The sequence below is a fragment of the Gadus macrocephalus genome, chromosome 15 (genome assembly GCF_031168955.1).
Source record: "Gadus macrocephalus chromosome 15, ASM3116895v1".
Taxonomy (NCBI): domain Eukaryota; kingdom Metazoa; phylum Chordata; class Actinopteri; order Gadiformes; family Gadidae; genus Gadus; species Gadus macrocephalus.
Genome location: NC_082396.1, coordinates 24397809 through 24424619, shown reverse-complemented (window position 1 = coordinate 24424619; position 26811 = coordinate 24397809). Strand labels below are relative to the sequence as shown.

At 43.6% G+C, this 26811-nt stretch overlaps 1 protein-coding gene across 2 annotated transcripts; it reads left to right on the top strand.

Moving 5' to 3' along the window:
• The first annotated feature begins 89 nt into the window (after positions 1 to 89).
• LOC132473048 (E3 ubiquitin-protein ligase pellino homolog 1-like) lies at positions 90 to 26693 on the top strand. Of its 2 annotated transcripts, XM_060072983.1 has the most exons (8): positions 93 to 1529; positions 11015 to 11252; positions 17635 to 17764; positions 17916 to 18017; positions 18296 to 18493; positions 18824 to 19012; positions 23043 to 24209; positions 25592 to 26693. In XM_060072983.1, exons 2-7 carry the CDS (start codon positions 11170 to 11172, stop codon positions 23628 to 23630), a joined length of 1290 nt encoding a protein of 429 aa, XP_059928966.1. In that variant the 5' UTR covers positions 93 to 1529; positions 11015 to 11169; the 3' UTR covers positions 23631 to 24209; positions 25592 to 26693. The 2 variants fall into 2 exon arrangements, with proteins under 2 accessions (XP_059928967.1, XP_059928966.1); XM_060072984.1 differs by lacking the exon at positions 17916 to 18017 and having other exon boundaries at positions 90 to 1529.
• Positions 26694 to 26811: the final 118 nt, after the last annotated feature.

Sequence of the window (26811 nt, the reverse complement as noted above, 5' to 3'; positions counted from 1 at the left end):
GTAGATCGCACCATCTTTCAACGTCTTTGTTAATATGACTGCATCACCTTCACTCACATTATCAGCAGCTCGCAGTTTTCACTTTCTCTCCATTTAGAACTGCTCATGCTGATATCGCTGCGTTGTCTCTGTGGAGACTCTGCAGCAACACATACTCAACGTGATCAGGCATGACATTTACGTGATTAGGGCATACACTTGTTTATATGTACGTCTTTTAAGAGTAATCTAGTGCTTGGTAGGCATGGATAAGCCAGCTGACGGGCCTGCGTCGCAGTTCCAGGTGCACTTTCATTAATCAATTCCTTAAACTAGCCTTTGATAATGTTCTGGCTCGCCACCTTCTGGCTGGAAAAAAATTTGGCCCGAGGCCAAACTTTTGCCGACCCCTGCTTTACATGAGGCAGCCTGTCACACTTTACTGCTGCTTTAAATAGTTTTAGTTTGTGTTGCTGATCCTAATAACTCCATGTCCATGTAATGTAGGGTCATAATTGATATAAAGTATGCAAGCATGTTAAGCATATGCATAAGTCCTATGGTGTCCTAGATGTGAGAATAAGAATTGGCCTCGTTAATACGTTTGTAAATATGGTAAATAAGCATTAGCCCAAAAAATTATATTTTAAATAAAGAAAAGCATCCATCCATAGTGTAACCATAGCAACGGAAACACCAGGGCTCAAACACAGTGGTGTGCCTGTGTGTGTTAGTATGTTGGTGTGTGTGTTAAACACAAGGTGGGTGTGTGTCTGTGGGTGTGTGTGTAATACATTCGATTTCGACAGTAGATCGTTTGGTAGTACTACAAGCCCCACAGTCCTTTGCTCTTCCATCGGTGTGTGTGTGTGTGTGTGTGTGTGTGTGTGTGTGTGTGTGTGTGTGTGTGTGTGTGTGTGTGTGTGTGTGTGTGTGTGTGTGTGTGTGTGTGTGTGTGTGTGTGTGTGTGTGTGTGTGTGTGTGTGTGTGTGTGTGTGTGTGTATTTTTGTGTGTTTCCTCTCCCAGCGTCCAGCAGAACCAGGACAGTTTTGTTGATGTGCAGGGGCTCCCGACAGAGGACCACGCTGAGGACAAGAGCCGTCATCTAAAGATGATGAAACATGATATGATGAAACCTGCCGAACCAGCTCATCGCGGACCTACTTACCGTCACTCGGTTCGTTTCTCGTGTTCTTTATATTCCTGAGGATGAGGACTATTAAGAATTATTCACTAAAGTCATCTGCTGGTTAGCGGATAGCGCTGAACGCTAGCCTGCTAGCGCCACCAACCTGGAAATACCTCCGCCTGTAGAGCTATAACCCCGACAACAGAGACTTAGTCCTCCACCGACCAGTAACACCAGAGACCTGCAAGGACCCGTCCTCCATTAACCCACCAGTAACAACAGAGACCTGTCCTCCACCAACCAGTAACAACAGAGACCTGTCCTCCACCAACCAGTGACAACAGAGACCTGCAAGGACCCGTCCTCCATTAACCCACCGGTAACAACAGAGACCTGCAGGGAGCCGTCCTCCATCAACCAGTAAGTGATCAATCCATTCGTTACTTTGATCGCAGCAATTTACCAAATCAGTTGCTGCGTTCAGTAAACCAGCCCAGCAGACTGAATCCTCTCTGTCCTGTTAGAACTGCATCGACTCAAGTCACTTTATTGAAGGGAAAAGTCACAAATAATATCTTCACGTGGTCTGATCCTAACACACAATCCAAAGCAATTTTTTGTTGTATGTGTGTAATATTTCAATAATACTTTCAGAGTACTTATTAAAAAATAACAAAATTTGCATCTTGAAATAAATTGCTCACTTAATGAAATTACAAGAAGGCGACTGCAGTTGTGTTGATCGAGTTTTACTTTTCTTTTTTTGAACTCCATCAGTCTCAACCAAATATATCAGGAAATAAACAAATGCCAACAGTGAACAACTTTGAGCCTTCCATCTCTTCCTTTCCCGTTCCTCTCCTCTGGTTAAGTGAGAGAAGTGTTCAATCTGGGCTGTCCTCATCCACATGTCCTTGGTGAGGCAGCAACTGTACTGGGTTGTATACTGGTATATCATTGGTTGTGGAGAAAGGCTCATGATTTTCCTTCTCTCGTTTGGCCATAGAATCCTGACAAAATCATTTTCTGGGGCTGGAAACCCCCTGAGGGTTATATCATTGATATGGTGCCGACAGACAGACAGACGGACGGACGGAATCCTTGCTTAGGGATTGGTGAACACGAGAAGTGTCTGAGAGTAGGAATAACTTGGGGATTACCTGTGTGTATTGACTCACCGACTCTAATCACTCACTGAAATCCAAAGCATCACAATGGAATGTGAATTTTTGTCGTTTGTTACTATATGAGGGGCCCGCAGGCCTGTTCTGAAATAGCACAGCTCATTCTTGGACAACTTTTTCCCACCTTTTTAAGTCATTGTTGATAATTATTGTGAGAAATCATTAACATGATCAGTGTTTTCACATAGATGAGTATCATTAATCAATATTAATAATCTATAACTAAAGGCAAACTGAGCAAATTTGTTATTTCAGAATCAAACTGGGTGCCCTTCGTATGACTCGGTACCCATGAAGTAGCTCTCAGGTTCAAAAAGGTTGGTGACCCCTGACCTATACCAACAAAGTCACCTGTGACCCTCGTGATACCGGATGGGCTGTATAGACGGTGTCGACAGAGGAGCTGTTCCTTTCATCTTCTCGCAAAAGATGCATGTAGTACCACTTGGGGATATCGTATTCGCTTTTTGTAAGGATCGCGTCGGAGTAAACGGGTGAACTCGTCCTCCAGGGGCTGTTTGACTGTACAGCGCAGAAAGGGCTATGCCGCTACTTTTGGTGGGGCAGCTTGTCGCTTCCCCCCACTGTAAAAGCCGCTAAGTATAGCTTCCTTTGTCTCCTTTGAGTAGAAGCAGCTCGGCTGTGTTCTACGTTACCATATTTGTTTGGTAACACTTTTGTTTAATCCTCTCCCTGTAACACTGTTGTGTATTTCTTTTCAGTCACTTACCGGTGAAGGCAGCGCTCTCGCGTCCTCTCCCGGTAACACTGCTGTATATTTGAGCTCATTCACTTTCCAGTGAAGGCAGCGCTCTTGTGTCCTCTTCTGGTAACACTGCTGTGTAATTCTTTTCAGTCACTTACTGGTGAAGACTGCGCTCTCGCGTCCTCTCCCGGTAACCCTGTCTTGTGTTTTTTGAGTAAGTAGCTTACTGGTGTAGGCAATGCTCTCGCTCCCTCTCCCAGTGTTCTGCTGATGGCTCATGTGTGTGGCGCCTGTGTGGCCCTCCTTGAGCCTGACGATGGTCATGATCGCTGCCCCTCTTGCCTCGGCTTCGAGCATTTGAAGGAGGGCCTTACAGAGAGGGCCTGTATGAACTGCGGCTCCATGCCCTTGGCACTCGCAGCGGTGGAACGTCCGACAGCCGTCGACTTCCCTCAATGACGCCACTTCCTTCGGCTCAGCCCGGCCGTTCTTGGCGTGGGGGTAGAGCAGTGCCCCCCCCCCCCAGGAAAAGGGCTAGGAACAAGCTAGCATTCAAGGTGGATCGCTTGTCGTCCGACATGGTGAGGATACAGGAGCTCCTCGGGCCAGAGTTTTGGATCATACATATCAGCAACATTGTTACATTCAGCGGTGATGTGAAAAGAGCCATACCTGCTGCGGGCCGACTCGATCTTTCGACACGTCACTGTTTTAGCCTCCAACTTCTCCGTTAAATAGTCACGCAGCGTGTCTGCATCCAGAGTGGGAGAAAACCTAGTGGCAAACACATTCACCAGCTTTGTTTTCACCACTCCAATGTTGCTCTCAGTGCCAGTTCCAATTATTCCTTCATTCCTTTGCTCACGTTTAAAGTGAGCTGGCTTGTTGCGGGGTTTCGGTGGCACATTTGCTTTAAGGGACCCCAACTTTTTACGACCTTTTTTCACAGCAGCCCTCCACAGTGGGGACTGTGGTTGTGATCGTGGCGATGTGACTTCCACATCCAGTAGCTCCTGCTGTTGAGTAGAGCCCACCAGCCCCTTCCAGTCTACGCGTGAGGTGCTGGCGATCTCGCAATTACATTTCTAGTAAAAATAAAAAGTAAAAAAAAAAAATCTGCATTAACCTGCGACTTTTTGGCAGATGTTGATTATTTAAAAAAAGGCTATAATCGGCCGATTAAATCGGCAGGCCGATAAATCGGTCGGGCCCTAATTTTGATGGTTCTATAACACTTTATGGGTCAATTGGTCGCTGTTTCGACTCCCCCTAGCGCATCTTGCCGGAAAAGATGTAGCAAGTAGCGAAGGGATTTATTACATTCATCATGGATATGCCGACTAAAAGGAGACAGAGAAACCCAATGTCGGAGAAACAGAAGAAGAGAAAAGGGAGACTGACTGACGGAGAGGCCAGACACGAGTAAACGTTGGGCGAGCTTCTCAGGAATAGCGTGAACTGAAAGAAAAAGAAGACTGCAAATCGGATGCCGACTTGCCATGGCTGTGAAATTGTAAGTACCCTTGGGTGAACGTTGTCCTGTTGATAGTTTCTGTAAAAATGTGTTTGCTTGACCGTTTTGTTGTGGGCCCTGTGTGTTTCTAGCTTGCTTGCTGCGGTGTTAGCAGGCTCGCTACCAAACACGTTTGTTTTCATGGTTGTTTTGCTGTTCGTCTGTCTCGTCCCCAAAATTCAGGCTAAATCCCAGAATCCAGGTTTTTGTTTATTTAGATCACAGATTTTTCTAAGAGTGTAGCCTATATCAAGTGATACGTCCGGCTGGCCATATAATGCAGTACCCTGCATGAGAGCTGCTAGTTAACACATATTTGTCGGTAACGTGAACCTCCATTATAGCTTTAACCATGTTATACCTTTGGTGTAGTTCCCCGCTTGTAAACATCTTTGTAAAAAAATTGCTTTGTATTTTTTTTTTTGCAGGCGTTGGCACACAGCATTGTTATGAGGCTTGAGGGATGATGACCCAAGACGGCTCGGCCTGCTTGCCCCGGTAAAGCCACCATCCACATCCGAACTTGTGCGGGTACAAGTGTCACGAGGAAATCCAGAGAACCCTCAAGAAGATGTTACACAATAGCCGTAAGGCAAAACACAAACCACGAAGAACTGTCACTTGCATTTCTTTCAATATCCAAAATAAATATTTTTCTAACCAAAGTGTGTATTGAACAAATGAAAGAAAGGTGGTGCAAACATCTGTTATTTAAAAAAATGGAAACATTTTAAAACCATATACCATTATATTTATTTACAATGTTTATTTGCAAGCATTTACACATAAACATTAATGTGTCCCCAATCTTCCAGACAAAGCATCTGCCTATGACAACTCTCCTGCGGGGACTAGCGACAGCATACCGTCTCTATCTCTGAATCAAATTCCCTGTAATTCCGTACACAAGTGACGTACTTGAGCAGATACATAAATGTACCATTGCTGCGCAAATTGTTCATTCTATCGTTATGTATTATGTTGGCAAACACTCTTACACTGATCGTTCTGTTCAACATCCAAAGATAAAAAATTCTAATCAAGGATATAATATCTCCCCGTCAACTATAAAAAAGGAGGGATTTATTGTAACCTTTCAAAATGTATAACCTTGTCTACTCTTTATGAACATCTACCTCGGACATGGCTCCACGCATTCGCCGGCTACTTTGAAAACAAATGCACATGGCTAGCGTAGAAGTGGATGGGCAAGGGTCATCAACGATTTGTTACGACAGTGTTGTAAAATATCTCCTCCGAAGCTGTAGGGGGAGCTCAATAAGAGCGCAAACCAAGAAAACAGCGAGGAAGTGGCCAAAGTTGCATAGTTCCCCTTTGAATGTCTATGGAAAATAACATGGGGGTTTTGAATGATTGTACGTGACAAACTCTGTAGGTGGCGAAGAAGTAAAAGCTGCTCAGGTTTTCAACTACACACTTTTTCCATTTAGAATCCACTTGGGTTTTGGATTGTCGGTGCCGTTAAAGTAGTTAACTATTATGGAGAAGCATTATGCTAGCACAGATCTGAGCCGACTTAGGACGTCACGACTCTCCAGTGTTTCCCCTATATGCACCTAGCAGTGGCGGTCCGCCGCTGCTGAATTGGCAGATTCAGAGTTTGCGGATCAATAGATCATCAGTGAAACATTGTTGCAACACAATTGAGTGTAGTAACCCAGAGAACCAGCTACAACATTGTTTTCATCCAAACGAACCGTCTTTAGCAAACGGTGAATTGCATTGGCTTCTTTGAGCTGTCGGCTTTCAGCCCGAGCTTAGGGACTGTCTTTAAAGTGCAAAATGACCACAATGGTAAAATTTCATAGCGTCGCTATTATTGACTCTAGAGCCCCAAAACTTGTTCCATATAGGTATGGCCCCTTTATGGTCTTACTGCAACCTTTAGTTTTGAAAATTATATCCCTTCTTATTTTTGAGGATTTTTTGTTTAGAAAACAATTTCAATGGCGTTGCAATTATTGATTCTAGATCCCAAAAATGTTTTCCAAATAGGCATGGGCTCTTTTTGGTCTTACTGCAACCTTAAGTTTTGAAAAATATATCTCTAGTTATTTTTAAGGAATTTCTTTTTGGCAAAAATGTCATTATCAATTTTTTTAGCAACACTTCAGTAGTGTTGCCATTATTGACTCTAGATCCCCAAAACTTGTTAAATAGAGGCATGGCCTCTTTATGCTCCTACTACAACCTTTGTGATGGGGAGAGGGGAGGGAGTGGGAAGATGCATTAGTTTGAGGCACAGACCTTTTCGATTGTTGTAGTATTTTTGTTATGTGATTTTACTGTATAGGGTGGTTGTTGATATAATAATTTTTTTGTTAAATAATGGTTTTAAAGATTATACTTGTAATATGTTCAATCTCTCCATATTTCCCCTGCTCATTGCTGTGCACAAATGTACTGTATGTACACCATTCTGTTGCCGGCAGACACATAGAAACCTCCCGGCAGGGTTGGCTTTGCGAGCACACCAAAAAACTTGCGAGCAGAAAAAAACCCATTTCAAGTGATGCATGAGGCATGATGGTGGCATGGCAGACAAGTAGAGGAGCATGATGGACTGGGATCTGATGAGGAAACAAAAAAGATTTTCTAACTTAAGATAAAATATACTCTGAAGTTTCCAGTTTCTGTAAACAGAAGAGAAGGGGTTTAGTTAAGGCTTTGTATCATTAATAAGATAGACTGTGACAAACAATCAATAACAAACAAAAAAATATAGAAGGCCTGTCTTAGTTTAAAGCCCACTCACCACATCAAGGTGCAGGCCAAGACTGGGAACATAGAACAAAGACTCGCATCACAAACTCAGACAGTCACAACATGAAAAAAACATAAATACATGAAACATGCATATAAGTACTAGACTATAGACTCACATCAAAAACTCAGACAGTCATAACATGTAAAAAACATATAAATACACGAAACATGCATGTGTAGACCATATACTCACATCACAAACTCAGACAGTCACAACATGGGAGAAACATATATATACATGAAACATGCATATAAATACTAGACCATAGACTCGCATCACAAACTCAGACAGTCACAACATGTAAAAAAACATATAAATACATGAAACATGCATATAAATACTAGACCATAGACTAGACCATAGACCCACATCACAAACTCAGTCGGTCACAACATGTAAAAAACATATAAATACATGACACATGTACATAAATACGAGACGATAAGATATTTTTGGGTTTCTCTTGTTTTATCTTAAAAACAAAATACATATAACATCAAGAAAAGAAGGGAAGAAAATAAAAGTAATAATAGATAAAGTAGTAATAGGCTATAATTTTTAATGTAATCTGTAGGAGTCACTATGAAGATCAAGGTCATCTTTTTGATCTTCAACGATCCAACAGATAAAATGTGAGATTACAACAACAATATAGAATAATATGTGTATCACAAATTGGTACATAACTTCAATCTAAAGTTTAAAACTGCATCGCTAGCATGATTGCTAAGCCTAACATATAACTTAGCTCTAACTTTAAGCTAATGTTTACTAGTTTACTTTTTTTATAACTAATAATTATTAGTTAAGAAATGATCTTTTACACACCTGTAAAGTGCTATCCTGGATTCCGTTCGATGCACGCAGTTGATAGCAACACAACCAGGCATATTCGTCTTGATTGATGACTATCTTCTCGACTGACTTTGGTGGAAAGGGAAGCAGCACGTTCGCGTGATCAATTATATAGAACGCATGCCCATCCCCCACTCCAGTCCAACAACAATATAAAATCATACTGTAATGCACCTGTTCTTTGTCTTTGGATCTTTTGAATAAATGGATCAATAAATGGTGAATCACAATGATCGCAAGCAGAGGACCATGAGAGTTATTGAGCAGCAGCTGAACCAGTCAAAAAATCGGACACGTTAACGGAGCACTGAACTAGGCCCTCTCGGATGCCAGGTTGAAACAACATTTGTTTCACTACGACTCCTTTCAGCTGCACACCCCTCCTTCTCCAGCAAAAAATAATTAGAGAGGCTAATAAAACGCTTGCCCATTTTGAAAAGAAAAAACTTAATTTATTTGTATTTTTTTATGAGTGAAGACACCCGCATGCAAGAATGAGTTCACGCCTGAGGGTAGGCTACAAACGCGATTAACTATTTACAAGTGCAAAAAAACTGCCAACATATTCTTTATTTTGCTGACCACTTTTGGATTAGAGACGGGTTAGGGTTTTTTATCCCGACAAAAGCCTCGTAAGGACAGTTCCTCTTCGTCTCTCTAGTAGATCGCACCATCTTTCAACGTCTTTGTTTAATATGACTGCATCATCTTCTCTCACATGATAAGTAGCTCGCGGATTTCACTTTCTCTCCGGTTAGAACTGCTCATGATGATACCGCTGCGTTGTCTCTGTGGAGACTCTGCAGCAACACCTCTACCAAACGTGATCAGGCATGACATTTACGTGATTAGGTTATACACTTGTTTATATGTACATCTTTTAAGAGTCCTAGTGCTTGGTAGGCATATGACTAAGCCAGCTGATGGGCCTGCGTCACAGTTCCAGATGCACTTTCATTAATCAATTCCTTGAACTAGCCTTTAATAATGTTCTGGCCCACCACCTACTGGCTGGAAAAAAAATTGTCCAGAGGCCAAACTTAGTAGCAGACCCCTGCCCTATACCGTTTGAACTGTTATTCCCTATCATTTTGGCATCCAACACCAGGTATCAGCTAACAAACGCATTAAAGTGTAAAAGGCATCTATCAGAAATCAGGCTGCAGTGTCCAAGTCGTACGTCCCATACCGACTATGGAGCCAGATACATCCCGGTGGTTGGCCCTCACACGGTTGGCTCTCTTCTTGTCACTCTCATACTCTGTACTCATACTCAAGCAGTGCAAAGGGATGACTGAGTGGAGTGAGATATGTTGCCTATTTGTGACTGTGCAGTTCAGTTACCGTCATGCAGTACAGCCAATCACAAAGCGCCCCCACAGAGCTGTTGATCTGAGGGGGATCTATTAACTGTGTAAGATGAAGAATAGACTTTTGATGCGAGGGCAACCTCTCAGTGGCTCCCTTGATGAACTCCTCCAGAGCGGTGGGGGATAAAAACATATTTACTGTCTTTTCAACTAGCCTTTGGGATAAAGGACAGGGCTCTGTGAGGCATGATGAAACCATATTTGACTGTTTTGCCATTTACACATTTAAACATGTAGACAACCGCTAATCTAGTACACAAACATTCACCAACACAATCACTTATTCAGAGACAGAAACTGAGACTCATCCAAGCATTCAGAATTTATCTGGTCAGCAGCAGCAGAGGGCATCCCTAGGTTGCCATCAAAAGAGTGGACAAAAGGGGTCTGTTTTCAGCTTGTCTTTGAATATCTCAGCAGTCAGCTTCCTGATTACAGGTGGCAGACCATTCCAAAGATAAGGCGCTCGATAGGAGAAAGCTGTTTCCCGCTGATTTCTTCATAGCTTGGTTTTGAAAGAAGGCCAGATCCCGAATGTGGTAGTCTAAATGGAGTAAACAATGTAAACATGGCCACCATTTATAAAAAAATAAAAAGGTGTTAGTGTGTGTGTGTGTGTGTGTGTGTTTGCAGTAGTAACTTGGAAAAGTATGTATTGACCTTATTCCTTCCCATCTAGTTAATCGAAATAAGATCACAAGATTATGACGCTTATACCGTTGTACCCCTTGGATTCTCAGCTTTACATGACATTTCGTATTATGTCGATAGATATTGTTGTTAGCATTTAGCGTCTTTCTGGAGTAAACTGCACGTGTGTGTGTGTGTGTGTGTGTGTGTGTGTGTGTGTGTGTGTGTGTGTGTGTGTGTGTGTGTGTGTGTGTGTGTGTGTGTGTGTGTGTGTGTGCACCGTTGTTCCATAGCCAGGGAGACTGGAGCTTTGTTGTTGCTCTGTGTATCAGTCTCCAGGCGATGTCTGGCAAACTGCCATAGCACACAAACACGCACACGCGTGCGCAGACACATACTGATACACACACACCCATAATGGGTTTAATGTGGTGAACAAAGTTTTCACATGTTGCCATCACCATGTCACTCAATAAACTAAAGTTCAGGGTCCCTTTGATACCTGAAACCATGTTACATAATGACCATGCAGGAATGACTGTAATGATGAATGATTACACATCTGGACACTACATGAAACTTATTTCCCTGGATTGAAGAACGGCAACTCTCTGTAGACAACCAACCGTTAAAGGACAACGTTTACTTGATGCATCAGATATTTGTAAACGGCAAACATTTCAGAAATCATGTTTCCATATATCATATCAGATCACATGATATACAGTCAGGTCAGTGTTGCACAGATGTGTGTGCTGGTCACTCCTGAAGTGAATCTTGGCCAGACCGACAGCCACTCATCCAGTGACGTTCATTATTCCAGAATTCTCATGACAACTCTGCTCTCCACCTCTTGCAGGACCAGTCACACTCTGAGGACAGAAACGAGATGGACCTATAAGCAGGAGAAAGCAGAGCTGAGGCTCCTCCACCTCCTGGTGCTCCTCCCTCACTCGTGTGGTCCTTGGTCTTGTTTTTTCCTGAGGTCACACCTCCTCCAGCCTACACAGCCTGATGTTCTCCCCAGAGCAGGAGAACATATCCAGCCTCCCTTCCACCAAAGTGCCCGTCAAGTATGGAGAGCTCATTGTTCTGGGGTGAGGAGACATCAGCCTGATTCTACCGGTCAATACTGCCTGCTCTGTTCAAAATGAGGCTATTGTACCATTGACATAGGGGAGGCGGGGGGGGACAGTAGCTGAGGAGGTAGAGGTAGAGCTGGTAACAAGAAGGTTGCTTGTTCGATGCGTGGTTGACTCCGCCGTTGGTGTGTGAATATGTGAATATTCACAATATTCACACATTGTAAGTCGCTTTGGATAAAAGCGTCAGCAAATCCCCTAAAATGTAAATATGACTTCTTTCAGGGGGCTGAAATACAGAAATGCCCTCTCCCTCTCAGTGCCCCCAAAACCTTCCCGACCACGGCTACCCATTACAGCTGTGTTTGTCCAATGCACCCAAACATCCTGTAGGAAGACTTATAACCATTCTTTGGTCCAGATGCACATGCACCCTTTTTTATAGATTTACGTTCCCCTCCTCTCTGTGGTCCTCTATAAACGTCCTCCTCCACAGCCACATTCCTCCACGTCACCGTGCCTGGGCTGCTCTGCGGAGATTATTTGGAACATGTTCCACTATGGAACAAGTTTGAATTGTTTTAGTTTTCCAGTTTTTTTTTGTCAGGCTAACCATTCAGTCAGTATGGCATCTTATTTAATTTTACTATGACTATATCATCAATTCCATGTTGGTTAACATGCTTTTCATGCATAAAAACCTGAAGAAACATTTGCAACTTCTTTGCATAAAAATGATGTCTATGTTTTCAGTGACCCATTTAGCCCTACTCAAAAAAACAGGGTGATTTATTTTACGCACACCGTGTCTATGATTTGGCCTCAGCATGAGAACAGGAACAAGCCTGATCAACTTGTTACGGCCGGCCTCGACATTACGCTTTTTAAGTTATGTTATGTTTCCCTTGCCCAATGGCAAAACATACTTGCCCAAATTGAAAAATGTAGGCCTTTTAAGAAAATAAGTATTTGTTGAATTATAATTCATTCAGATACAAAACATAACAATAATGGCTGTAAAGGTGTCAAACCAGCTAGCCCAACAGAAAAAAACACTAGGGCCTCAAAATTAATTAATTAATATATTCATATAGCGCCTACTAAAGCAATCAGAATATTACCCACATTTATTTCTAATGATCTTTGGTGAATATTTCAAACAATTAATTGCATCCCAATTTGCTGTAATACAAAATTATAAGCAAATAATCACCTGTAGTAAGTAACAGCCCCATTGGCAACTACTACAGCAATCAAAATGTATTTTTATTGATTTGTGGTGATTTCTTTCCTTTTTTGTGATTTCTTTCTTTCCCAAAACAATTCCGCCTGAAGTCTGTGGGGTGAAATTTGTAGACGGCCCCGAAAAACAGATAGCAGCCGGAACGTAGATTTAAGTCCTGTTCTCGCAGATATCGATAGCAACATGTCGTTTTGATTTTTGTCGATACGGTGTCCTAAACTGTCCTCAACATACTACAACTGTAATGTAGTGAAATTGTGTTGATGAATCCGATTGCGGGGTAGTAAAAAACTGCAATTGGTTAATTTTTTCCCGCTGTCAAGAGGACTCACGGAAACTTTCTTTGCCTTTTTTTTTCATATCCTGGCGGCGGCTCATTTTCAAGTGTCTTTATTTATTTATTTCCGTTACATTCACCTTGCACTTGGCCAGCTTTCGGAGGCTGAAGGAACATAACAAAGTAGCCGCGTTTACATGGACACTTCTGATCCGATTCGATTTCTAATCGGAATAGATCTATCCCTATAATGCAATCAGAACGTACTGTATATATGGCATTTACAAAAGTGGTAAGCGTACGTTTGTGTGTCTCTTGCGCACAACCGTTATGTTGGTCTGGAATTATATGATATATGTAGGGATAACATTGTACAGAACGCTGGTCATTATCGGAAAAATAAGCCCTGCCAGGGCAAACCGGACCCGACGCGAAGCAGAGGTGTCTTGCTGTGCCCTGAAGGGTATTATTTTAGATAATGACCGGCGACATTCTATACATTATCCTGCGTATTACACGGCTCCTTGCCAAAACGAAACAATTTTTCACATGGTGTGTCTTTTTACAATTACCATTCATAGTGTTGATCAGCAGAGAAATAGTCTGCCAAAGACGTTGACGTCGCTTAGCAACCGGACACCCTGGAGTGGTTAAATTACCAGACTACTTGCGGAGTGATAAGAAAGACGTGAATTAGGCAAAAATACACTTTCCTTGACAGCAGTCAAGTTCGGTGTGCATAAAAGAACAACAGGAGTGTACCAATTGCAAACTGACTGACTCTTCTTTTACTCTGACATGCAAACGGCGCACTGTTTGGCGCAAGTCGCTTTTTTCTCATACATTTTGGGGACCTGTGTGGTTCATGCAGATCCGAAGATTATTTCTTTGGGGGGGGGGGGGTCGATCAGTGTGCGAGTAATCTAATTGATTACTCTTCCAATCATTATAACCCCGTTTCCGTTACTTCCAAAAAAGTTGCAGCGTTACTATAATTGAAGCAGTTTTTTCATCAGACCAACTAGATCTCTCTCTCTCTCTTTACTGTTCTTCCTTGGTTAGTCGGCACGAGACAATCGCATTAATGATACATTGGCTGAGGTAGAGTAACATGTCATGAGCCAATCAGAGGTAGAATTGGGCGGGTGTTGTTTAAACAAAGTCGAAAGCACGGACACACAACAACGACACAAGTCAACAAGAAACAGGAATGGCAAGCCCAAATAACTCAAAAACAGCCTTCTTTAAATGGAAGTGGAGTGGATTACTTTTTCCCTCAAAGAAATGAAGGGAACGTGTGAAATCGTGAAATGCACGTTATACCCTGGACAAAGTGCCTCTCCACATCGGTGTCAAGTAATTCAAACATCTTTCGACATTGCATGCTTCTGTGCATGAACATAAACGTGTATTTTGAGTTCCATTAAAGAGGGGTGGAGGTGGGGTCCCAATTATTTGAGACATTTTATCATTTAAAAATGTACTTGAAAGTAACGCAATAGTCACCTTCCACAGTATCTATTTAAGTCTGGTTTACACTACTCCGTAAAGTGTTGTACGTAGACACGGAGAGCCCTCTCAGTCGCCTGAGACCCTCTCCGTAGATCTACTTGCGTATTCCATATTTTTTAACTATCCGTCGACGCAACGGAGACAGCAGGGACGGAAAGGGCTGTGACGCCTTTTTCAAACTACTTGCGTCCATCGACGGATGACCGAGGGCGGCTCTGACGTATAGGGGACTAGTCTTTGTAGATGCCTGCTGCAGCCAATCCAATTGCCTCCCACTATAAAGCCGATGTTTGGATAGAAATACAAAAGATGGCACAAACAACAGGTGACTAAAAGCAATACTATTATTCCACATTTCTTTAAATTAATATAACGGCCAGATTTTTCCTGCTTCTCCCTGCTGGTTATTGCAAAATGGATCCAGTAGACGCGTGGAGGGTATTTGCATAACCGCGATCTGATTGGCCGACGGATCCAGCGCTGCCTGAAAAGTTGAACATTCCTCAACTTTTTGACGCAGGCCACAGAGCCGAATGAACGGACCGACCCACAATGCTTTACGCGAGAGCCCCATGCAAAATCAGTGAGATCCTTCAACGAATGGAGGTAGCGTGAACAAGGGGTGACGCCTTGTTCACACTACATGCGTCCGTTGACGGATAACCGAGGGTGTGTCTGACGTATAGGGGATTAGTCTTTGTAGACGCATTAGCTGCTATGTACGGAGCCCCTCTGGTGACATCTGGGAAAAAAATATATATCTGTTTGCCCGACTTAGTGATCTGTTTGCATGACTTGATAATCTGTGGCCACAATTTAATAAATTGCGGGAACATGATAATTAATTTGTGGCCACAGTTTAATAATTTGTGGGAACAAGATAATTAATTTGTGGCCACAGTTTAATAATTTGAGTGTGGCTGTGTTGTCTATTGTCGCAGCAGGGGTTAGACGCATGTCGGCTATGGACAAGATAGAAGAGATATCGTTCTATTTTAACCTCGGAATGAATTACAATGACATGCTAAAGTCACTTGCTGTTAGGCAAGGAGTTATTATAAGTAAGAGGCACTTAATTAGGCTGCTAAAAATGCACGGGTACAGCCGAAGACAATATGATGACCTTGGTGACGAGATAGACTTTATCATGCAACAGCTGAAGGGAAATGGAAACCTGCATGGATACAGATGGATGTACAGCAAATGCATGAAATTATTAATTATCATTTGGCATCCTTGCAAATGATAATTATATCTGGCATACCGATTCATATGGTAAATGAAAACCATATGGAATCTGCATCAATGGTTGCATAGACAGCTTTTCCCGTTAAATAATTTGTCTCAAAGCGGCATACACCAGCAGTGATCCACATGCATGGATTAAAGTTCTCCGTCGCTACGACGGATTTCCGTCATTTGGAGTTCACAGAGGCCACTTGTGAGATCAATGTAGATCCGAGGAGTTTTTTTTTTTGGGGGGGGGGGGGGGTAATAGGTACTTTCTCGCATAAAAAAATATTAAAACTTAAGAAAGTGATGTATTAACAGCACTGAAGCGAGAATTAAAACAGCTTTTAGCAGCTTTACCGCTACCGCTGCCGCGAAATGCATTCTGGGAAACTTGCATACTGTATACTGCGGTGCAGTCGGTCTGCTGTATACTGCATACTGAATCCCACATTCAGTATGCAGTATACAGTACATACTGCGCAGTATGTAGTCGGCAGTACGGTAGTATGCAGTTTCGAACATGGACATAATACACGCGTGTATTATGTCGTCATACGTCAACGCCGGTAAAATTGTCAAATTATATAGTGAGTATTTAAAAGGTCTACCGTTAAAATTGACTCTATTTTCTTATATATATAAAAGGTTTACTTGAAATAAAACATGTAATGAAAAGTTATGTAGATGCTTGATTTTTTTAGAGAGTAAAATATGAGACAAGCTTTGCAAAAAAAAAATCTTAGAGTCTAATTGAAAAGACAACAAAAAAATTGCAATAGATGCAAAAGAACAGCTGTTTAAAATCCTCCTCCTGTAAAACAGTATTGGTCGAGCATTTAAACGTGATGGCTGCATTTGGTGCTGACGTCTTATACATTTGTATTTCTTAAGCAGGTGTCAAGTAACCTAACCTGGAACATGTTTCACACACTGCACGTGACTTGGCTGTAGCGCGAATAAAATTTCAGTCAGAAGATTTTTTTTCACTTTAATCCCTGCACATGTCATTGGAGGCTTCTTTATGGAGGCCTAGAGGAGTTCGGTGGCTTCTAAGGTCCGCCCCGACACTTGGTGCTGGTGTAGCTGTCAAAACGAGGTCCATCCTCTATCACGTCACCGAGGTCATCATATTGTCTTTGTTTGTACCCGTGCATTTAGCAGCCTAATTAAGTGCCTCTTACTTATTATAACCCCTTGCCTAACAGCAAGTGACTTTAGAATGTTATTGTAATTCATTCCGAGGTTAAAATAGAACGACATGCGTCTAACCCCTGCTGCAACAATAGAAAACCACAACATAAAACACAACATAAGTATCTCGTTCCCACGAATTATTAAACTGTGGCCACAAAATAATTATCTTGTTCCCACAAATTATTAAACTGTGGCCACAAATTAGTTATCTCGTTCCCTTAATTCATTAAATTGTGTCAACAGATTATTAAATCATGCAAACAGATCACTAAGTCGGGAAAACAGATCACTAGATCGGGAAAACAGATTATTAAGTCGGGAAAACAGATCACTAAATCGGGCAAACAGATTTATTTATTTTTCCCAGATGTCACCAGAGGGGCTCCGTAGACATGCGTCTAACCCCTGCTGGGACAATAGACAACACAGCCACACTCGAATTATTAAACTGTGGCCACAAAATAATTATCTTGTTCCCACGAATTATTAAACTGTGGCCACAAATTAATTATCTTGTTCCCACAAATTATTAAACTGTGGCCACAAATTAATTATCTCGTTCCCGCAATTTATTAAATTGTGGCCACAGATTATCAAGTCATGCAAACAGATCACTAAGTCGGGCAAACAGATATATATTTTTTTCCCAGATGTCACCAGAGGGGCTCCGTAGAAAAGTGTTACTCAATGCCCAAACCACTATAGGTGTTGTTAATCCGACTCACTCATTCCCTGTCCCAACTGCTTCGGAATGTGTTGCAAGGCTTAATTAGAAATAGAACATGGAATATCTTGCAGGTAAAAAATTATTTGCAAATCATTGCGTTGTTATAATTTACATTTTACACATTGTCCCTGTGTGTGTGTGTGTGTGTGTGTGTGTGTGTGTGTGTGTGTGTGTGTGTGTGCGTGTGCGTGTGCGTGTGTGCGTTGTACAGGTATAATGGATCCCTACCCAATGGAGACAGAGGCCGACATAAGAGTCGCTTTGGCCTTTCCAAACGGTCCAAGGCCAACGGGGTCAAACCCAGCACTGTGCACAGCGCATGCACACCACAGGCTGCTAAGGTACGGAACACAACCACACACTGCATCACCAGCTCATTGCGATTAGGCTTTAGAAAGAGATGCTGTTAGAAACTGCAGTCTCTCTCTGTCTATCTTTCTTCTCCAACCATCTCAAACCATTCCTTTGTCTCCTGTCTCCACCTCTCTGAAGGCCATCAGTAACAAAGACCAGCACAATATCTCCTACACCCTATCCCGAGCCCAGACTGTGGTAGTGGAGTACACCCATGACAACAACACGGACATGTTTCAGGTGCACACACGGCCTCACACACTAAACACTTGCTGTTTCTGGCACTCGGCGAGATGGATCTGGTGATTTGACCCCTCTTTTATCTCTAGCTCTCGCTCGCTCTCACCTTTTAGAGAAATTCAGTTCGCACACAACACTATCATCCATTCTAAAGGAGGGTCAGGCCTGCTGAGAATCTGATTTAAATGTCAACTTGTGTAGGAACTAAATATAAAACAAGTTCAATATGTTACTTAGAACCTCATGTGCCTCGCTTTCTCCTATCTCTCTGCCATCAGATCGGGCGATCAACGGAGAGCCCCATCGACTTCGTGGTGACGGACACGGCGACAGGCGGCCCGGGCTCCCCGGACCGCCAGTCGGTCCAGAGCACCATCTCCCGCTTCGCCTGCCGCATCGCCTGCCAGCGCAGCCCCCCCCACACCGCCAGCATCTACGCCGCTGGCTTCGACTCGTCCAAGAACATCTTCCTAGGGGTGAAGCATGGGGGGGGGGGAGCCTGGGGGAGGGAGGAGGCTGGGGGGGGGGGTTGAAACTGATTAAGAAAAAGATGATTCAAACAAAGTTTCAAAACTTTATTGTCCATATACAGCCATAAAGAAATTAATCTTCAGCTAGGATCTGAATAACGAATACGAGAACTGAACGAGAACGAGAATACGAAAAACCACAACAGGGGCAATTAGAACAACAGAGACCGGATGTTAAATCACTTTATTAAAGCTCTCTTCTATAAGTCTTTGCTGTTAATGTTACAAACGACTGAAAGTTCAGGAAGTAGTTATGACCTTGGTTTGGTCCTGCAGGAGAAGGCGGCCAAGTGGAGGAGGTTGGACGGACAGATGGACGGCCTCACCACCAACGGGGTGCTGGTGATGCACCCGCGGCAGGGCTTCACCCAGGACTCCCAGCAGGGTGTCTGGAGGGAGATCTCTGTCTGCGGGAACATCTTCACCCTAAGGGAGACGCGCTCGGCCCAGCAGCGGGGCAAGATGGTAGGAGACCTCCACACATGCTGCACATTGTGAAAGCAGATACTGGATTTGTCCAAGACATCTCCTTACGGGGCAATTAAGTGTCTTATCTCATCTTATTTTTTCTTGCATGCCCTGACACACTGAACCTTAACAGACCACCTTAACACACCTAAATTCACATGCCCTAACCAGGCCTCGACATTAACGGTTGCCTGCTTGCCCAGGGCAGGTGAACTCTGTGATCGGGCAACTTAAATGTGACATGTAGGTGCCCCTTTGGGCAACAACAGCTGTGCCTCTGTTATCAGTAAAACAGGAGAATAAGAATAATAACAATAATTTGTGTTCAGATATTTCCGTATAGCCAGCCACATATACCAGCCATATACGGAATAGAAGAAAACAGGGATGCAAACGTATAGGTAGACAAAAAATACGTATGTATGACAAAAAAAAGAGAGAGCTACCCGAAGTCGGTAAAAAATATTATGGCGTAATATCCTATCAACATGAGAAGGCCTGTGCTATATGCTTCAGTAAATAGGAAATTATATTTAGTAGAAGAAATGACCGCGCATAACAGGTGATGGGCAGGAATGGAAAGGTCCTCCAGAAGAATATCCTTTTAAGACCTCTCATATGAGCGTGACAGCGATAAGGCTTTTAATTGGTCAGCCTGAAGGCTGATTTTTACTACTCCGTAAAGTGCTGTACGTAGACACGGAGAGCCCTCTCTGTAGCTCTACGTGCGCATCCAATATCTTTTAACTATCCGTCGACGCAACAGAGATGGACGGAGATAAGATTAGATAAGGTTTGGAAGTTTATTTACAACACTATTTACATGGTTAGTAGTAGTGTTGGGCAAGTTACTTTAAAAAAAAAATCAGGAATTAATGGACTTCGCGGAGGCAACCGTCCTCCGCTTCGCGTCGGACGGTTCACGCCTCCACGTCGTCCATTAATTCCTGATAATGGACACCTCGTCGGGCATTATCCCTTACTTAATGTGCAAAGTAAACAAGGAATCAATAAGGTGCAAAGTCAAACCGGGAAGCGAAGTTACGAATCCTATGGTGTGTCCCAGCTTTCTCACGGCATTTCTCTGAGGCACGCCCCCTTTTTGTCTTCATCTTTCGGAAATCTGAGAGTAGACCGAGAGCAGTGATGACGCTCTCAACAAAATGGCTGCACCCGGGAAGAATTTTATTTTTTTTGTATTTGTACCACGTTGGTAATATTAATGTCGATTTAGTCACCTGTTGTCGGTGTTCGTGTTCATGTGAGGCACAAAGTATTCAGAAACATTTGCCTCATCCTAAGCGGTAGAGTGACATAAACAGCCCAAAATCCGGTTTAGAGCAGAACAAAGAACACATTATTTACGGACTTCTTGTTTTCACTCAGAGCTGCTTTCATTAAGACAAAACAGTCACAATTTGAATTCCCTTTTTTGTCTTCATAGTCTCGATTTATGTAAAAAACATTTGTATTATTGTAAATAGTATATTATTTCTTGTGAGAAACGCTATACATCCATTTTTGTTTCAATAATTAATGTTAATTATGAGAATATAAGGAGTTGACGGGCCGGTCATGTGAAAGGAGAGGGGGATCCAGGGGTCATACTTTTCTTTTCCACTATTCTATTTGTATACGTAAACATCGGCCCCAATGACCTCTACCTACCTCTCCTGTGCTGGGCCCGGTTTCCCGATAACGTGCTGAAATCGATTGCTCAGCGATCGAGTTTCCATTTCATGCGCATGACAGCGTTCTAAAAAATATTGAAGTCTTTGCGAATAAAACATTGCTCGAAATCCTTCTAGTAGGCCTAAACATTTATTTAACAATGGGCGAACATAGCACAGCCTACACTGATTTAACAGTGAAGACCTTTAACATCTCGCGTATTACTACACGCGAGATGTTAAAGGTCCCATGGAATGAAAATCTCACTTTATGAGATTTTTCTGACATAAATATGAGTTCCCCTAGCCTGCCTATGGTCCCCCAGTGGCTAAAACTTTCGTTCGGTGTAAAACGAGCACTAGGTGTTCTGCTTGCCTTTGAAAAAACGGAGGCTCAATCGCACTGATTTGGAATGTGGTCCCATGTGTCATCATAAAGGATCTAAGCTCCTCCCCTTTCTCTGCCTTGCCCACCCAGAAGGAATTGGGGGGAAAGGAGCTTTTGCTTTGAATCCCTGATGTACATGAACTAGGACATGCTGCCTGCCGCCCGTTGCCGCGAGGCACCACCACCGTGAAGCACCACCGCCCGGCAGTGGGTAGCCGGCAGCAGGCAGTGGGCGGTTCAGTCTACTTGAGATTGATGTGGATGTTCGTCTGAGAACCCGACAAATTCGTTTGTGATTCATAATATCGTCTGGAGGCGCACACAGCTTTTGGCCATGATAGGATATTATTTAGATATAGAGCGCCAGGACTGTAACGCAAGTGTTGTACACTTCCTTGTTATTTGGATAACCGTTCTGCTGTTGGTGTTATGGCGCATAACACGTCGGACTCTCGTCTCTGGTATTTCCACAACGAGAGTCGTACTGGGGGTTATCTCCATGGGCGTCAGTTTGGTTTGAAATGTGCTGGGGACAGAGACGTATTCGGAAGTGCATTTTCAGAAGTGCTGGGTACAATGAGGATGCACTATTTTTTCTCTCTTTAGTGCTGGTAATGAAAGGTTTTGAAAGACGGCATACCAATGTAGCTAATTACTAAGGAATAAAATGTATAAAAAAAATCTGTCTGCCACGTTTTATGAAGAAAACGTTTACAAAAAGCATCGGACATATGACCCACTATGTTCTGCTCCATATATCCAATGTGGACAAAGTGACATGATATGGCTAAGCTAACAACATAAACAAGAGGACCTAGGAAAGGAAATTAACTGCGCATTTAAGTTCAGAAGGGCCAAGGTGTGGCTACACACAGCACTACAAAAGTCGTCAAGATAGAAAAAGAAAAAAATATTTGTTGCACAGCTGAACGCTGTATCACAGCATGAGCTGGCTGTTCTCAATTCACAACACGCATTCCATCAAAACTAGCCTACATCAGGCATTCTGACCAAAACTCATGAACTCCCCCCCTCAATTATTCCAGAATTCAAGCAAAGCAAGAATGACCAAAAGTCACTTTGTGTCAACAAGAGACTGACTCCACCGACTATCAATTGCAAGTTAAAACAGCCAACCATTTGAGTGCAAAAAACACAAAAGACCTTGCCACAGCACCAGCAAATCTTAAGCAATAAATACCTCTTCTTACCTTTATTTATGTGGCAGTGGTCTGCAGATGCATCCCGTGGTGTAGCCTACCACATCCATTTAGTTCAACAGGTTATCGTTCTGATACTGTCCATGGTACTAGCAACCTGCTCTGGTGCTTCTTACCTATGTATTCAGGCTAAAATGACTTGATTGTCTGATGCCTCATCATCCCAGCCAAAGAGTATTGGTATTAGTAGTAATGGAGTCGGAGAACCCAAAGCGGCCGATTCATAATATAGTCTGGAGGCTCACACAGCTTTTGGCCGTGATAATATCTATTATATGATATAGTGTGTTCTAAAATATTTACAGAACACTGCTAAAGGCTGTGTGCACCTCGCCATTGCGATACATCCACTGTAAACGGAGCGCATGGTACCGTGGATGCAGGCTACTTCAGGGCCACACCCCCACCCTCCTCCTTGACCCGCCCTCTCTCCTCCTCATTTGCATTACAGCTACAGACGCCGAAACGGCGCATTTGGGGACAGCTCAACGTGCGACTGGCTCGTTGTGGCTGTAATTCTGCACCACGGCTGAATTTCGGGAACGTCTTCAAATACTGTGTTTGGGGCCAACTAATATCTATATTAAGGCATCCATAAAGTAGCATGCCATGGGACCTTTAAGGTAGAACTTAAAGTAGAGGTTACGAATGACATAGCGTTAAGAAGGCTTTAAGAAGGTTTCGGGAAACCGGGCCCTGTACTCTGTGTTTTGACCTCTTGGCTCCCTGTCCTTCTCTCCGTTCTCCAGGTGGACGCTGAGAGCCAGGAGCTGGTGGACGGCTCGCTGCTGGACCTCTGCGGGGCCACCCTGCTGTGGCGCACGGCCGAGGGCCTGGCACACACGCCCACCCTCAAGCACCTCGAGGTACTGCGGCAGGAGATCAATGCGGCGCGCCCGCAGTGCCCCGTGGGCCTCAACACACTGGCCTTCCCCTCGTCGCGGCGCAAGGCGACGCCCGACGAGATGCAGCCCTGGGCGTACCTGCGCTGCGGCCACGTGCACGGCTACCACGACTGGGGCCGCCAGCGGCGGCACCACGAGGAGAGCCGGGGCCAGGAGGGCCGCCAGCGGGAGTGCCCCATGTGCCGCTCCAGGGGCCCCTACGCGCCCCTGTGGCTGGGCCGCGAGGCGGGTCTCTACCTGGACAAGGCCCCGCCCACGCACGCCTTCAGCCCCTGTGGCCACGTCTGCTCCGAGAGGACGGCGGCGTTCTGGAGCCGCGTCCCGCTGCCCCGCGGCACACACGCCTTCCACGCCGCCTGCCCCTTCTGCGCCCTGCCGCTGGGGGCGGAGCCACGCTACGTCAGGCTCATCTTCCAGGGGCCGCTTGATTAGAGGGGCTCTATAGGGGGACGGGGGTCTCACTCCACACTCGGAGCTCCTCTTTGTTTGTTTGTCACATCTCATTGCCTTACTTACTACCTGGATCCTCTGGTTTTGTTTTAAGTGACCTTTGTCATTAATGAAAACGTTTTCTATATTTTAATGCAAATTCAGAAACACAACATAGCAGAAGGGATTGTCTGCTTTTTAAAAAATAATATGGAAAACTGTATTTATCTTTATGTACATCTCTGTACAGAAAAAACATTTATTCATCTCTTTAGTTTAAAGTATGCCTGTCTTCAATATTAGTAGAACTTGTCATTTGAAAGACAACTTTGACGAGTGATCTTCAGAGATGCCGATTCTGCGGGGTATGTATGAGGGTCTCTGCTTTATGTGGTCTTGCATTGCATTCTTCTGTGTTAACTGGTCATCTGTACTTTCCTTTGCACTATGACGCTACATCAGCCCTACCCTTTAACAGTCCAAGAAATATGCAGAGACCTCCAACTGCATTGTGGGATGCGTCTCACATGGCTGTGCAGTACCAATCGGATAGCCTTAGCTCGATGCCTGCTCCCCTTTAAAGTGGAAATGAAGCACTGAGAACTGTGTCAATTTTTTGTTTGTTTTTTCATTTTTGGAAACACATGGATTTTCATCAATACTGAAATTCAAGTAGTTTCACCGTAAAATGACATGTTTATAACGACTTTCGCCTCTAGGGCGCAGCCATGTTTTAAAAACGCAGGCGCTACGTCATCAGAATGGTTGGCTCCATATATATCTATGGTTGGCTCTTTAAAATAAACATGTCGGATATTGGAAGAAGAACAGGGGGGTCCTTTTGTATTGCCCCTGGCTGTTCAAACAAATTTTATCGGTTAAAGGAGAGCGGTAGAATAGTTCATTTCCATGTAATTCCCGTCTAGAAGCCTGAAGTGCTCCGAAGATGGTTAGCTGCATTGAAACGCCTCAGCCCCCCAATGGGACCAGGGCAGAGAGTAGCCTACCGTATGTAGCGACCACTTTATAGAGGCTGATTACATCGAAGAGGGAGCTTTTTCTGAAGATGGGAGATTTGTTCGCCGTCCCACCAATCGCCTGAAGCCAGATGCTGTGCCAACTATTTTTAATTTTAGTGGATATAGTGCTGGAGACACGGACATACCCGTCAGATCGGACCCGGGCGCTGCTCTTATGCGCAGCGAAAGAGCGCAGAAACGTGCTTGCCAGGCAGAGGAACGAGAGGTCTCAGGTGATCAGTGTAGTCCCCTTACTCCCTCCGCACAACCTATCAAGACTGTTAGTTTACCTGCTGTTTATTGGGCGCTCCAGTGTTTCGGCTCGGATGTCCCTCAGCGACAGCATTGCGACCTCCAACACGTCTCGCTCTAATGACAGCATTTGGCACGTCGGATTGGACGTGATACATCTGATATTTTTGATGAGATGTCCCAGGTTAATTTCATGGCAGCATACACTCTCCATGTCAGTGGACATAGGGACACAAACCCCACACAAGCACCACCGATTGTTTCCTGTACGCTCAGATACATCTCTCTCTCCTTCATCTATTTCTCCTCCATAGTCAGGCTCTGTTGGGGGCACTAAAACTCCGACTTCTCTTACTGGCTCAAAAGCATAGGCAATTGGATGCCTGCCCTCATTGGTGGGTCTATCCCATTCGTCCATATCCATTTTGTTGAGGCAGTAAGCTACCTGTGAGGCTATGAGCCGCTATGTAAACAACATAGAAAGTTAATACCAACCATTCTCGTGACGTCATCGTATTCTGAAAACAGAGATGGCGGCGCACAGGCTGAAAACATTGTAATTAATGCAACGTGTTTGTGCTTCATTCTGAATAACGGGACATATTTCCGACTTTATTTGTATTTATGGTATATTTAAATATTTAACTAGTGCTATAGACATGTTTTATTTGATTGCTTCCTTTCCACTTTAAGGTCGAGAACACACTCAGACCCTGCAAGGCAAAATGTGTGTTTATCTGTGAGAGCTCTGTGAGAAGGTGCAGTCCATTATAATATACAACTCGTTCTGTAATTTGGTGACTTCAGGTAACCGAGTCTGTAGTCATGTAGCAACTTCTCCCTGCAAACACGTCAGAGAACAGACAACTCGTATGACTGGGAGCACCAGAATGAATGACAGAATATCACTGATTTCTGTCCATTTTAAAAAGGCGTGTGCAGCAGGAAACAACGCTAAGGCCTCAATATATAAGGCTGTAGTGTCATATGCCCACTATGGTTCGTCACACACTGCAGTTCTCCACACTGCACACCGAGGATTTATGCACTGAATTATGCTCAGCCATACAGAAAACACACTGTACATGATCAATAGGAAAACCTCTTGACTCACTTTGTCCAAACATGTGCACTTCTGACCTAAAGGCAGGTTTGGTGTTTTTATATACTTCAGATAGTAACATTTCTTCACATGTTTGGCCAAGAGCCATGACGCTGAGCTTAAAATATGCATCAGAACTATTTATGAAGTCTTCTTAAAACAGGTGTGTGTGTGTGTGTGTGTGTGTGTGTGTGTGTGTGTGTGTGTGTGTGTGTGTGTGTGTGTGTGTGTGTGTGTGTTCCCAAAGAGAGGGTTCCCTCTGAATCGAAGAACACTCAATATCCCAACATTATCCAACCGTTCAACACTGTTAACCTCAGGGATTACCAACAGGAGACTACCTGTGTGTGTGTGTGTGTGTGTGTGTGTGTGTGTGTATATATCTCTCACACACACAGCTTTCTGACCCACTGTAGTTTGGAGGTCTGGAGATGACCTCTTTTTGATTTGTGAAACAAATATTTTGCTTTGCAAAAGTAAATAGGCTTCACATCCAAAACCTCCTTTGCATTGAGATAAGGGCTTTGTTTTCTAAATTCATGTTTCATCCACTTCCTGAACTCCCTCAGCATCACTCTGTTCTGGAGAGCCCTCTGGCTTTAAAAGCAGAAGATGACTTTTTTTTTTTTTAAATCAACAGGTTTTGTACCAACTTTAACAACAAAGAATAAAAGTGAAACTTTTGAAAGCGTTGATCTTCTCTTTGGTGTTATTGGGAGGGAATATGGATGTCCTAATCAAAATGGCAGATCATATTTTGCTCTTGGTTATTAATAGTAAAACTAGGGAACCTGATACAAAATACCCTAAC